Source organism: Strix uralensis, chromosome 10, assembly GCF_047716275.1.
Source record: "Strix uralensis isolate ZFMK-TIS-50842 chromosome 10, bStrUra1, whole genome shotgun sequence".
NCBI lineage: Eukaryota > Metazoa > Chordata > Aves > Strigiformes > Strigidae > Strix > Strix uralensis.
Window position 1 is genome coordinate 18012205 of NC_133981.1, and position 13783 is coordinate 18025987.

A 13783-nucleotide genomic window follows, 5' to 3' on the forward strand; every position below is an offset into this window, starting at 1 on the left:
GGAGCTCTCCCTGCCCGCTGCTCCAGCAGGGTCGGGAGGGGGGAGCCCCTGTGTCTGAAGCTGCACGGGGTCTGTGGATGCGGGGACGGGCGTTAGCTATCAGCTGTTTTAGTGGGGCCAGTGTGGACTTTCTGTGATCAGATGCCTGCGTGTCCTGTGGTGGAGCCGGTGTGAGCACCTCCTCCCCACCCCAGCAGTGGTTCCCTGCACAGGCCAAAGATCTGGGCGACTTCTGGGGCACTTCTCATCCAGCTCCTCACCAAAGCACAGTGCATCTGGGGCTCTCATTTTGTGTCCCACTCTTGGCTTGCACCTTCCAGCAGCTGGAGGTGATCCCTCTTAAAGTTAGAGCTATAATACATGTGTAAAAGATAAAAAAAATTTAAAAATCTAAGCTTGATTGTTAGGGGAAGCGATTAAAGTGTTTGTGGACCCGTTGCTTCTACTTTGATGGGGGAAGGTCTTGTGAGCGTAAGCTGAGTCTGGGCTTACACTGTACAAACAGGAGAGGACAACTGGGAAAGGTTTATCATTCAAACAGTTTATTATCTACTCTTCTAATCTATATCTATTATCAATACTAATACTAATCATACTAATTAAACGCTACTGCCCTGCTGCCAGCTCTCCACGCTCTCTCTAGGATGTGCCAGGCTGGGCCACAATGGCAGCAGGCTGCAGGTGCAGGTGGGGCAGTGGGGGATTGCTGGGCTTTGGCTCTGGAGTGGCTCCGCCAGACCTGTGGCTATTCCCAGCATGAGCGCTGCAATCAGTGAAGAAGCGGCAGCAGCATCCTGGAGGCCACCCAGGATTTGGCCGAGGGTGAACCCCACGTTGCCTATTGCTCCGGCAGGCTCTGGAGGTGTGAGAGCAGCTGCCTGTGGAGATGGATGGGCACTGCCGAGGCTGGGAGGTGATTCAGCCCGTCGCTTGGTGGGTATGGTCAGCACGGGTGGAGATGCTGGCGTGTCCCCTGCAGACTGACCATCTGGGCTGCTGGCCGGGTGCCTTTTGTCCACCTCCGGTGCCTTCGGGGCTCTCCGTTTGCGGCCAACTATCCTCTTGCACTGTGCCAGCAGGTGGGGATGCTCTCTGTTAAAGCTGGGGTTATAGTAGTGGAGTATCTAAAAAAAACAAAGGTGAAGAGTTAGTTGACGCCATCTCAAGGCTGGAAAACCACAAGCTACGAGAACTAAGACTCTGAGTGTCAAAAGACGAACATGGGCATTGAAAAGGACTCTGAGAGGCGTTTGACGCCTAAAGCTCAGGCTAAAATGTTACATGATGGTTCTGTTCAGTCATCGCCACTCCTGGGCTTTTGCCGTCAAGGAACAGAGCAGTGTAGGAATTTTCAAAAGCAGAAAAACTGCTTTTGAAAGCCAAATACCATGACTTTTCAGCAGCTTCTGTGTGGATATGAGCAAGCAGGCAATACTATGGTCCTTAGATGTATCTCCTCGGCATTCAGCAGCTGCCCCAGGAAGGTTTCAGATTTGGTACAGCAAGACGTGTAGCAAAGACATTGAGAGAAATCAGGTTATGCTGAGTCTGTCTTTCCATTTAACGGGTTCAGACTCAGTGGATACAACCAAACTATATTTTAGCTGCATTCCTACTAGTCAGAAAGACTAACTCAAACCTTCCTGAAAATGACCTGAGGAGGAAATTAAAACCAGGCCGTGTGCTACCATCCCCACCTCCTCTATTGCAAGACCTTATTTGATGTGTAGGTCTGTCTCTCCCCCAAGACTATTGTGAGCATTAGTTGATGTGCAGAGCAACTGCTGTACCTGGTGGTGAGCAGAAGCCGCTGCTTCTTCTGCCAGGAACTCAGGCAGGTAGGCAGATCTTTGGCGATCCCGCCGCATTTTGGTGAATCCATAGTTGTTCAGCTGCCGCAGGAAACTCTTCATCTTCTGTGTGCCAAAAACACGCAGAGGTCCTTCCCTGCTCAGCACCTCCTCTTCGAAGAGCTCCGCATTGATGGCCACGCATTTTCTGCTCTCGCTCCACCAAATGGACTGAAACTTGTCGCTTTCCACTATGCTCCAAAGCTTCTGTGGAAAGCTGAGGGATGAAAATTCTCTTTCCATTTTTTCTGTCCCAGCTGGACCGAAGCTTCCCTCGCTGGCCATCGCCCTGGACAGCCAGGCGTTGTCCTACCAGTCAGCTAGCCCAGGCCAACTGCCACCTGCTGACTGTTGGTAGTGGGCTCTCCTGACCCGTTGCCGTGATGCATGTGGGACACCACGGTGATGGTTGCCATGGTGCCCTGGCAGAAGCTTCCAGAGTGGCCAGAGGAGAACCTGCTGAAGAACACTTGTTGCTTTGCACTCCCAGAGCCACTGGTGGTGGGAGTCCAGAGCCCAGAGTCAGTGAAGCTGTGTTGAACGGCTGTAGGCAATGAGAGGACTGTGCTGTGTCTGGCTGTGTCCCAGAGTGGGTCTGCAGGGAGGAAGGGGGACAGCTGCAGCATTGGACATCCCAGCGCCCCGTTCAGGAATTTTTTCAGCTGGGCACCCCTGACACCTGCAAAAGTGTCCTTATATTCTTTGTTTCACTGAGATAGTGTCTGTAAAGAAACATGATCCAAGATATTTTAGGTACCTATTTTGTGCAATGATGTAAACACAAAGAGCAGTATGTAGGAAGTACGCAAGTATGTAGGAAGAAGCCTACACTAGGTATAGAAGAAGGTAGTCCAAAGCACAGGGAAAGTGTTGGACAAAAGGAGGAGGGGCATTTTTCCAATCCTCACCTTTTTTAAGTGTTATTAAAGTACTGAAGAAAACAGCAGGAAGAAAACCTTTTCTTAAAAATCCTAGAATTATTTAGGTTGGAAAAGACCCTGAAGATCATCGAGTTCAACTGTTAACCTAACACTTCCTAGTCCACCACTAAATTGTGTCCCTAAGTGCCACGTCTACACATCTTTTAAATACTTCCAGGGATGGTGACTCAGCCACTTCCCTGGACAGCCTGTTGCAATGATGGACAACACTTTTGGTGAAGAAATTTTTCCTAATATCCAGTCTAAACTTCCTCTGGCGCAACTTGAGGTCATTTCCTTTCATACTATCACTTGTTACTTGGGAAAGAGATCAACACCCACCTCACTGCAACCTCTTTTCAGGTAGTTGTAGAGAGTGATAAGGTCTCCCCTCAGCCTTCTGTAAACTAAACAATCCCAGTTCCCTCAGCCGCTCCTCATAAGACTTGTTCTCCAACTTTGTTGCTCTTCTTTGGACACAGTCCAGGACCTCAATCTCTATCTTGTAGTGAGGGGCCAAAACTGAATCGGAATGAAAGGAGGAAGGAAGACTATTAGGCAAAGATGTGACAGGATCAGCATCATCTTACACCTTTTCCCTGTGGTAATGTAATGAAGAAGCATCGTTTCCATTACAAAGAATCCTTTTCCTGACATCTCCCGCTCTAAAGGTGCCGCTTCCTAGCACAAGACAGGAGTCAGTGCCAACCTGTTACCTTTAACTCATTTCTGCCATGGGCATTAACAAGAAGGCAGTGCTCACTTTGAACCAGCTCCGTTTTCAACCAGTATATGCTTTGCATTGAAGAAATGACCACAGGCCATCTGCTTATCAAAGCAACGCTGAAGGGAGCAACTACATCCTTAGTAGTCTTAGTTGAGAGAAATAGCCTGTTCTTTGTTGTAATTAAGAAACAGTCCAGTTGGACAGTCTAGATTTCAAAGACTAATATCTCCAAAGCGTCTGTAGTCCAAGAAAATCTATTAAATCTCTCTTCAAATGAGAAAATGCTGTACCAACACCGACTGGTTCATATTTTAAATAGTGTAACCATTGACACTAAAGATATATTGCAGAAATTTGGCAATTAAGACTGAGTGATGATATTTATACCAGCTAAGTAACAGTTATAAAATCTACAGCTAATGCTTCTGGCATAGATTACATGCACAATACAAGTGGAAATGGTTTATTAAACAGCTGAACAAATGGGGGGTGGGGGTATGTTGCTCAAGAGAAATTAGAACATTAGAGTGGAAAAGCAACAGAAGCAACACTAAACTCCCAAGTCAGTGGAAAAGTTGAAATATTGACATAATAATTGATATAGCTAACTTAAAAGTATCATGTCAGCTGTTAACCATTCTAGTGCCAAAAAAGCACATTCCATTCTCACCTGAGAAGCCGAATACTCTGGTGTTGATGATGATTTTGGCTGAATAGAAGAAGCAATGAGGTCCTGTACTAAGACATAGCCCAAATAGTACTTAGAGAAATGAAGTGTATGTTGAGGACCTGAAAGACACAGGCATTTCATACAGGTTTTTTACAAAAATACTTTTAGATAATGTTTATACTGTACAGGACTAGACTTTTAAACAATATCTGACATTGTTAAAATGTTCATCTAAATACTAGGAAAAGAAGTGTGAAACCAACCCATTAGGAAGGTTCACAAATTATAGAGCTCTTATCTCTCTGGACAAAAAGTACCAGAATGTTCAGCGCATTGCCTGGAAAATGAGAAAAAAGCCAAGTTTTGGGGAATGTTTTCCAGAATGTTTGGATCATCACAAATCAAATATTCTCAAATGAAGCTGTAACTTGGTCAAAAATGTGGTGTAGGTCTGGGGGAAGGAGACAGTTTTGTAACAGTGGTGAAAAGTACAGGTTAAAGACCATGGTCATTGCCATGGAAAGGAATATGGCCTTTTAGAAGGTACTTAGACGAAAGAGCAATTTTAATAGATCAATGCATAGTTTTACGTCAGCAGAATTGAGAAAGCCTTGAAAAAAATCTGCACTGCTAAAGTGCATTTGCTGTTTACAAAATATAGCTAATCTTAGTGAGTGGGAGCAGTCAATATTGTACATAACGATGAAGAGTAAAAAGAAAAACTATTTGTATTTCACAACTCTCCTACAACTGCGTTAGAAGAAAATATGAACTTTACATAAGGAAGTGAGCTAAACAAAGAATATAAGTATATTCTTTTTTACTTGCTTCCAGGAGAGTATGGGTTTTAGTACAAAATTATTTAAAATATTTTTATATAGTATGCATACTGAGTACCTGGTGTGTAAAATTTATATCTGTTAAATATTATCCACTAACATTTTCATTAGAATCCTGCATTTGACTGAAATCTCTGAAGGTTGATCAGAAAACTGCAGGGAATGGAACTGCCCAGCCCATATCCTCTCTTCCTCTGAGGAACCTCCTCTCTCTTCTCCCACCTTTTGCTTTTGATGGTATAATAACTATGCACTTTGTCAAGTCCAGCAGTGTCCCAGGGAGAGTTTGTAATTCAGATCCACAAAAGCCTGACCTTTGTAGGAGATTGTGTTAAGTCACTTGTTGCTTGCAAGGCCAGTGAAGAGCATGGTGATCATGGTAGTTGTTTCTGTGGTGTTAGGAGTACACCAGGATGCAAGAACTGGGCAAAAGGTTTGCAGACTATCATGGCGAGTGAATGGGGCTGCTTGTAAGGAACATCCCAAACTGTCATCAAATACTAAATACTCTGGGAAATGGCTAGGAAGGATGGATTACCTAGTGTTGGTGAGGGCAGGCATGCCTCTCCTGGAGATCAGAATGGATCTCTGGAGGTAGATATGACTGGGGTGAGTTTGTGAGCCATCCTGATGGAGGGCCAGAAGAAAAAGCCTGTCTGGTGCAAGGCTCAGGTAGAAGTTGCTTTAGCTCCATCTTAATTTGGCAAATCCCTTGTTAATGCAGGTGCTCAGGCTGTGTGTGGGCAGCATTGTTTGTCTCTCCTGCTCCCTCCTTATGGCACACTGTAGATATTGTCTCTTCTGTTACAGGCATTCAGCTCCCTGTGAGGCTGGGGAAGCATCTGGGCATGGAGTGGAAGAGTCCTGGGACAGATGCTCTGTGAGCAGTAGTGGAGGGAAAGCTTTGCTGTAAGGTTTCCTGCAGTTTTAGGGAGAAGGGTGTTGGTGGCTCCCGTGTCCTTTTCTCACCTTGCATGTGCCAATATAGTTCTTTGGGATGAAGACAAAGTTATGTATATGTGGTCTTCGCTAGCCATGCATAGCTAGCTGCAATGGTGTGGGACTTCTGCCCCACTCCTGATGCTGCCCATTTTTAAGGCATCTGGGGTTGGGACCCTCAGATGTACAGCTTAATGTCTATGGCATTGGTGGCCTCTGTCCCACAGCAGGTTGGAAACAGTGCCCGGTAATAGAGTTAATGAGCTTATTCATTAAAGCATGTTTTGGGGAAATTAATACATGACTCCTTTTCCTATCAGCCTCCTGGACACAGCTGTGGAGTGCTTCACTGGGTGTTGCTGTAATTGTTGTGTTGTATTTTTTGTACAAACACCCATTACCACAGTATCTGAACACCTGTGAGGAGCTGCTGCACCAGGATGTGGTCAGGTTCAGAGGCACACAAACTGATGAATATCACATTCTACCTCTTTAATTCCCACCCCATGCAAATCTTTTTTTGGCAAATAAGTCAAGGAGGGAGGTTGGTGCATGATTCATTAAACATAATACTCAGTACAAGGAAGGCAGGAGTGGACAGGTGGAGACAGAACTTCCAAATGCTTGTGGGAGCAGCTCTCCTTGCAGCAGCCTGGAGATGACCGAAGCTTTCTTTGAGGTTGACAGTAGGTTTCTGGCTCCTTATTTTACTGAAGAATCTGAAGCAGCAAAGACCAATGTTTTTGGAGTAGGTCTCACTGTCACCACCTTCCCCCCTACCCCAAACCTACCCACGTCTGGTCTCCCTGTCCTTCCTGTCCATCCCCCTACAACTGCTCCTGCCTGATTCCCACCTCAGGCTTCTGCATTCTTGCCCAGCTCTGCTGCTAGGTGCGGCCAAGCAAATGGGCACCCCAAGTTGGTAGGCCTGGGGAACACAGCAGCTTAAGCCCTGCTCCACGTCATGCCTCACTTCTGGTTTTAGCTTATGTGACCTTGGAGACCTGCCTATTGGAATGAGAGAGGCTTCTTGTAGCTCCCAGCAAATTTCAGAGCTACTTGAAAATCATCAGGAAGACTTACAAGATTGTAGGAATGAGAAATAAGTGGAAATGTTTAACTTTGTTACTTAAATAACTGTTTACAAACAGGAGGAACTTGTCTCTGCTGATATTAAGATGTCCATATATGAGCAATGAGAACCTCACCAGGCCAACCTTTTGGTTGAGTGTAGCTCAGCGGAGCAGCAGCACTGCCTGTGAGACATCCTGCACTTCCCTTCCCTGTCCCCCTGTTCTCTTGACTGCAAAATGGGGGTGATGGTGTCTGGCCACATTTGCATCAGCCAGCAGAGACCTACTGATGAACAGTAGCCAGAAAAAACATGTATGAAGCCTAAATTCACCTTTGGCATTCATACTGCTTCAAGCTTATGTTTTTTCCCAAAGTGCATTTTCAACCAGTCTTAAGCTGCTTGCAGCTTTTGTTTGTGTTTGGCAAATAACTACAGTTAAACTAATAAATCATAAATTAAATATTCCATATGGAAATATTCAGAAAACCAGTGTGTGGTGGTACTCCTACCTGTAGTTAGCTGCTCAGAGCACTGCTAGGTAAGGCACAAGACCCAGTTTCAAATCCCTTCTCTATATTTAGATGCAGAATCTCTGATTTAAGTCTTCTGTGCCACAGAATGGCCTTGTTACTTGGCTGGGGGCCATTTTGTGATTTTTCTGCCTTTCTAGCCAAGGTCCCTGTGGAGGTAGGTGCAGTCACCATGGGCTAATCTGTTGCCAACCTGGAAAATGACTAGCCCATCTCTGGTGTGCTGGAACAGCTGTCACTGGGCAGTCATGCCATTGTGAAATACTCTGTTCAGCTATGTATACCTTACTGGTAAGTAGATGTTCCTTTTCCTCTAATTACCTCTGTGCTACTGTTACTCCCAAGGACCTTGGAGCACTATTAAGTAGTAATAACTACTGATACATGTGGGAGAAATCAAGGTTAATACTTGGCTCATTAAGAGAGCTCCAGGAGGAGCACAGAAAGGGGGTTCTGTCTTGTACAATGCATAAAGCTCCCATGGGTGCGTCTGAATGCAGGTTTACTACCAGAAGAGTTATACTCAGAAGAGAAGTGGTTTGGTTCCTGGGTGTTGAACTCTGTCAGGTCAGCAAGCAGGAGAGCAATACTTACAAGTTGAGCCTCTGTGGTTTGTTTTATTTTTGTATTTATTTTGGTTTGCTTTTTCTCCAGAGGTCTTTGAAACCAAATGGAAGCTCCAAACTGGTGCTGAGTCAAGCCCTTGGTCTGACTGTGGGTATGTAGAAATGAGCTGAAGTGGTCAAGATGGGCTGTATCACTCCAAGCTGCTTTGAGTCCTGTATCACAGACCTCTTTAATGTAAGGAGTCTTGTGTCTCCCCATTATACTGATGTGATACAGTGAAATGAAAAGCTGAGTGAGCTGCACCTCTGCACAACACAGTTGCATGGGGAAGGGTTTCTGGGTAAGAACACAGTGGGACGCTTGCGCTTGCCAGCTGGAGCTCTTGGTTTGCTGAAGCACTTGTAGTGTCCCTGCAATAGCTCTCCTTTAGCCAGGACGGAGCCTGCAGGTGCCATGGTCTGTGCCACAGGGTGAGAGGCTGCTTTGGGGAGAAGCAGAGGCCGGAAAAATAGTGTTTTGGCACCTGGATTCCCATTGTAGGCCATGTTCTGTCAGTGTTTTGTTGCCCTCCAGCCACTAGCATAGTGAATTTGACTGTACACAGGTCAAGAGCAGGGCAAAGAATGCAGAAGCTGTTTGTGTTGTGGTACTGGGTACTACGCCTCGAAAGCCAGGCGTCCAAACCTATCTGTAACTGTGGTGTTCTGCAACTCTAGCTAACCCATGCAGCTGCTTGGAAAAGGACATGGAGGAAAGGTTTCTTGCAAGGACCTCTTGGATTGCTTAGTACATACTAGTTATATTTGCCCAAGTGTTGTGGCTGACCATAAAAATTGAGTGGAACACCATCAGAAAGCTCTTGCAGTTCTATTTTAGTCCTAGCAGTGCTGCTCATCACAGTTACTATTCTGGTCTTCCCTTCTGTGCTTTCAGTGCCTCCTCTCTGAGGTGACCAGCACCCTGGCTGTCCTGCTCAGATCGATTGTCCTTAACTTGAGCTAGTTGGTTTAGAGTGAAGTCCTCATACGGAGAGGGCCATCTGTAGCTGTCTCATAGGTCTATAGCTCACTCCAGGACCAGATTTCTCTAAAGGGCAGAGGCTTGAAAATGGGGACTTAAACACAGGTGCTTGGCTTTGCAGCTGCAGTAGATGTTGGGTCCCATAGGAAGCCTAGCACCCACATGGTGAATTAATGACTATGATACTGCATTTGCTTTCAGTGGTGTTCTTGTAACTAAGTCTAAATTGAGCTGCTGATGGTTTTTGCACCAGGTGGAGTGGTCACACTTTTCCTTAGCAGTTTTTACCTCTTTCTGCTTTTTTTCCTTAATGATGACAAGGGTGCTAATCATGTGATCTTCCACAGCTGTGAAGGTGGCCTTGTGTACTGCTTGGAGCCTGAGTCTTCAATACCACTTCTCAAGGCTGCCTTCTGGTTCTCGCTCCTTCTGGAAAGTGTGTGAGTATGCGTGTGTTGACCTACAAGGGTAGCACAGGTGATGCACACTCAACAGTAGCTTCTTAAGGTGTAACTTCAGGACTTCTGACTGCACACCCAATCCTTCTCCTCCTCTTACACTACTCCAAGTCAAGAACAGACTCTGGTACTGCTGTCCATTCACGTGATGTTCTTGCTGGGGCTTGCTCTAGTCTGTGGCATTACAAAATAGAAAGGATATACCCTTTTATCACTGTGCTGCGGCAAGAAAACAGTTGTATTCATTTAGAACTATTGCAGTCTGTTTGTAAGACATGATATAATTGAAAAGTCTGGCACATTTCCCACAGCAAACATTGTTAATCCCCACTAGCTAGGATTAGTCACCACTTCTTACAAGCCTTGACACAAAGCTAGCAAGTTATTCAGTTAATCCGCACTTACAGGATAAATATTGCATCCTATGGGAAATTAGGCAGCGTCTTCTTCCTCTCCTATTGTACAGTGATGCATTGTGTCTCTTACACCTGAAGGTGGAAGAGAAAAATGCAATAACGTGTGATTGATGGTAGCAGACACCTGCTATCACAGTGCAACTGGATCAGCAGGGAAATTTAGTACAAAATAGCTTGCTGAAGTCAGGCAGCGAATATAAACATCATCTTTGTGCTCTTCATGGCACTGGAGTATTTTTTGGTTACACAAGAGTGAGTACTTGATGCCTCACAGCTGCAAGACTCTTCCAAGCGTCCTCTCTTCCTTTTTACTGTGGGTTTTTTTCTCTTGTGATCTCAAGCTGTATCTGCAAGTAGTGTCATTGGAGTTGGTTGGTATATTCCCCATGAAACCAAGGTCTCTGACATGAAGGTGTTTCAGGCTCTGAACTTTTGCAGAGTGTAAAGTGCAGCTCCAAGTTTCCTCATGGACAATCTCCAAACCAGCAAGATCTTACTGAGTAGGTGACTTGAAAACCATTTTTCTGGGCAAAACAGCTGAGTGGATCTGGAAATACCAGGTTTCCAGCTGTTGGGCAATTCACCTGGGGAAGCTGGCTTGAAGGAGCACCTAGGAAAGCTCAGAGACTTCAGTTCAGCAGCCCTGACAGGGTGTTTCTTCCAAGCCTGCACATTGCAAGTGTCCAGTGAAACCAAGACCATGAGTGGGCACAAGCAGGGAAAGAAGGAGACTTCTGGCTGAGGAGCTCTTAATTTGTGAGGAGTTTTGAAAATTTCTGATTTCAGTGTGGTTTGACCCAAAATCTTTAAAAAAAAAAAACAAAAACAAAAAAAAACTTAAGTATTCTCTTAGATGCTTAATTCTCCCTGTGGTTTTTACCAACTTAAATTACATTTTATCTTAGGTCATGGGATAAATAATTACATAAATGAATGGCTGTTTCTTCATGTCGTTGATTTATCATCTCACTGGACTGAGTCATGTTTTCAGGGATTTTAAGCTTAAATTTCACTCCTAGTCAGTGAAGTGGAGTTGTAAGTCTTATGTAAGGTGCTTTTGAAAAGAGAGGACTTGTTCTAAGAGCTTCTTCTGTTTTGACAATCCATCTAGTCACTTATACACATTACTCTGTGACTGTTTCCTTAAATGTGGTAGTGAGTTATGTTCCCCTCTTGCCCCATCCCAAAAAATTCTTTTGGTGACCATGTGTGTGACCAGCCCTGACTCCCCAGCATCTTCTCTGAGTGAACGCTGGATGCCAGGTGAAGTCTGGCATGGATATCATAGCAAGTTGAGGCTTTCACGTTGGGTGATGTTTGTGTCTTATCCTTGTCCTTTGCTTTGCAGTGTTCGTTGGCTGTCTAGGAAAAGTTAGGTTTCATTTCCATCCCATCATTAGCCAGCTAAAATAGCTCCACATGTAATGCTGGAGTGATAGGAGGTAGAGCAGTAAAATTGTGTTAACACCGTGAGTTCAGCGGAAAAGCAGTGTTTTAACCTCTTACTTGTTTCTACTGATCCTGGACGTGGTGAGGAAAGCTCTCACACTCAGTATCTGTTTGGAAATTCTCTCACCTGTAGTTTGGATTTTTAAATACTTCTTTATTATGTTTCCATCATATTTCTTGAAGACAGGTCAGTAACTGCAGGAAGAAAGCGCTCAGCTCGTCATGTCTTTGCTGACACTGGAACCAGTTTATCCCTGCAGTCCTTTCTCGAGCAGCGTCCTGGCCCCATGTTCAGGGTGGCTGAGCAGAAAGGCATCCATCCCCGCTGGCACCTCATCGGTCAGTCCAAAAGCTGTAATGTTTCAGTGCTTTCCCCAGAGTGTGTCTAATACACCACATTGGTAGGGCTCTTAGAGAAAACGCAGTGTTCAGGCTGCCTTTGTAATCTGACGCTACTCTAGAGCTCCTAGAGGCAAGAGCTGGTTTTTCTTTGGTGCCTGGAGATGACTGGGGGGGAGGTTACAGGCCGGTTGAGATAAATCGCTGAGTCAATTGGAAATTGCCAGCAGTATTTTTCTCCCCTTCTCTCCTCTCCCCATCGAGAATTTACACAAGAAGGTCATGTTACTGTTGTTTCCTCTTCTACATTCCCTGTCAGACAAGGTCATTTTCGAAGCCAATGACCAGTTAAGCTTTAATTCTGTGACCATGGAAAATTATTATCAAAGGGGACAAGCTTCAAAGTAGATGATTAACTGGCACATCCGATGACTGGTTACATTTTAACAGGCTCCTTTTGCACAAATCCCTTCAGCTGTAGTGAACTTGAACTCGTATGAAAATGAGTTTCCCATGAGATGTAATGGGGTGACTCTCCCTTACAATGTGGCTAAAGCATCCAGTCCTGGCTGAATAAACAGATAGTAAGAGAAAGGACACAGTCCCCTCATAACAAACTCCTAGGAGCTTTCCCTGGAAGCCCAGATGTTATCCCTACTCCTAGTCCCTTGTTACTGCTAGTAGAATTTGCTTTATTTTCCATTGCCAGGATTAGGAGAAGCATAGTCTAAATTTCCCTGAGATAGGTACAGCCTCTAATAGTCCTTAACTAATGAAAGCATCAAGGTGGATTAAAGTCAACCCCACTCCTGTGTTGGCTCAGGTTTTGGAGTAGCTAAGAGCCAGGCCAGGTTTCTGTGAGATGTAATTCATCAAGGAGGGAAATGCAGAGATGTACAACAGTGCCAGGAGGAGCTAAATAATGGCTGGGTTACAGCAGCATGGCCTAAATTGATCCTTCTACTACTGAGTTTTGGAAAGGTTGTTTTTGTAAAAGAAAATGTGGGGCTGTATGGTGTTTTGGTGCAGAGCACATATTTATAGTCTTCTCATCTGAATTAGCTGCAGAGTTTGAATGATTTATTTTTAATAAAGGAAGAAGAAGGCTGACAAACCAAAGGGGAGTACAGCTAAGTAATGAAACCTCATGGAGAGAAAGGTGATGTCACAAGGGGAGCTTTTCTAGTAAATTTATTCCTTGCTTCATGTGTATACTGCATCAGCCTTTCCCTTGTGGCTTCCCTTCACTGTGGTTTGAAAGGTGCATTTGAGGAACCTCAAGTCATGTTGCTCCAACCTGAAATGTAGCAGATGTTGATGTGGTTAAAGCCATTCAGAGCCAAACTTTTAGCTGCCAGCCACCGGCAGAGGCATCGATATCTATGGAGCTTGGCCTACCTATATCAGCAGAGCATCTGGCACAGAAGTTTACCTCCTTGTTGAAAAACTCACCTAAGACAACTTTTTCTGCACTGATCCTGCACCACTGCAGCTTGCCTGCTTATGGGTATCTAGTCTACCTCCTGTACTACTGGCATGGATGTGTCTAGACTGGCTGTGGCTGTCCCTGTTTGACTGCAGGCTAGTCCAGAGTCTGCCTGATTACACAAGAAATAGGCAGAATTTGCTTTGCTGGTGATGCTGGGGGAAGTGTGAGGCACAGAAACAGGTATGCAGCCCCGTCCTTGGCATCGTTCCCCAGACTCAATTAGCTTGTCTTCCTTGAATGACCCCTTCCAGCTCGCATACAGCTGAGGGCAGAAGTTGGCCTTTACTTTGGTTTATTTACAGCAGCTTCATTTTTGTTCCATTTCTCCTATTAGCATAAGGAATGAATTCTGTTCTTGGCTTAGTCAGGGTAACTGTGAGCAGGCTCATGCCTGTGCACTTGGAAGCTGTTTTTAAAAGCTGGCTGATATCAGTGTTATGGTGTAAAGCTGATAAATCTTTAAACAGAAGGTCACAGGGCTGTCTGCAGAGGCCT

At 45.0% G+C, this 13783-nt stretch overlaps 1 protein-coding gene across 1 annotated transcript; it reads right to left on the minus strand.

Annotated features, from left to right (window-relative positions):
- Nucleotides 1–520: 520 nt before the first annotated feature.
- Nucleotides 521–2311, minus strand: LOC141947697 (heat shock transcription factor, X-linked-like). The gene is made up of 2 exons (XM_074879045.1): nt 1791–2311; nt 521–1124 (listed from the first exon to the last, which is right to left on the minus strand). The coding sequence occupies exons 1-2, from the start codon at nt 2133–2135 to the stop codon at nt 600–602; spliced, it is 870 nt and encodes a 289-aa protein (XP_074735146.1). The 5' UTR covers nt 2136–2311; the 3' UTR covers nt 521–599.
- Nucleotides 2312–13783: the final 11472 nt, after the last annotated feature.

Excerpts from the sequence above, each read along its gene's own strand:
- LOC141947697 (XM_074879045.1), bottom strand. The coding sequence starts at position 2,135 with ATGGCCAGCGAGGGAAGCTTCGGTCCAGCTGGGACAGAAAAAATGGAA. Across the intron at positions 1,125-1,790 it reads CGGCTTCTGCTCACCACCAG|ATACTCCACTACTATAACCC; the intron begins GTACAGCAGTTG and ends TGTTTTTTTTAG.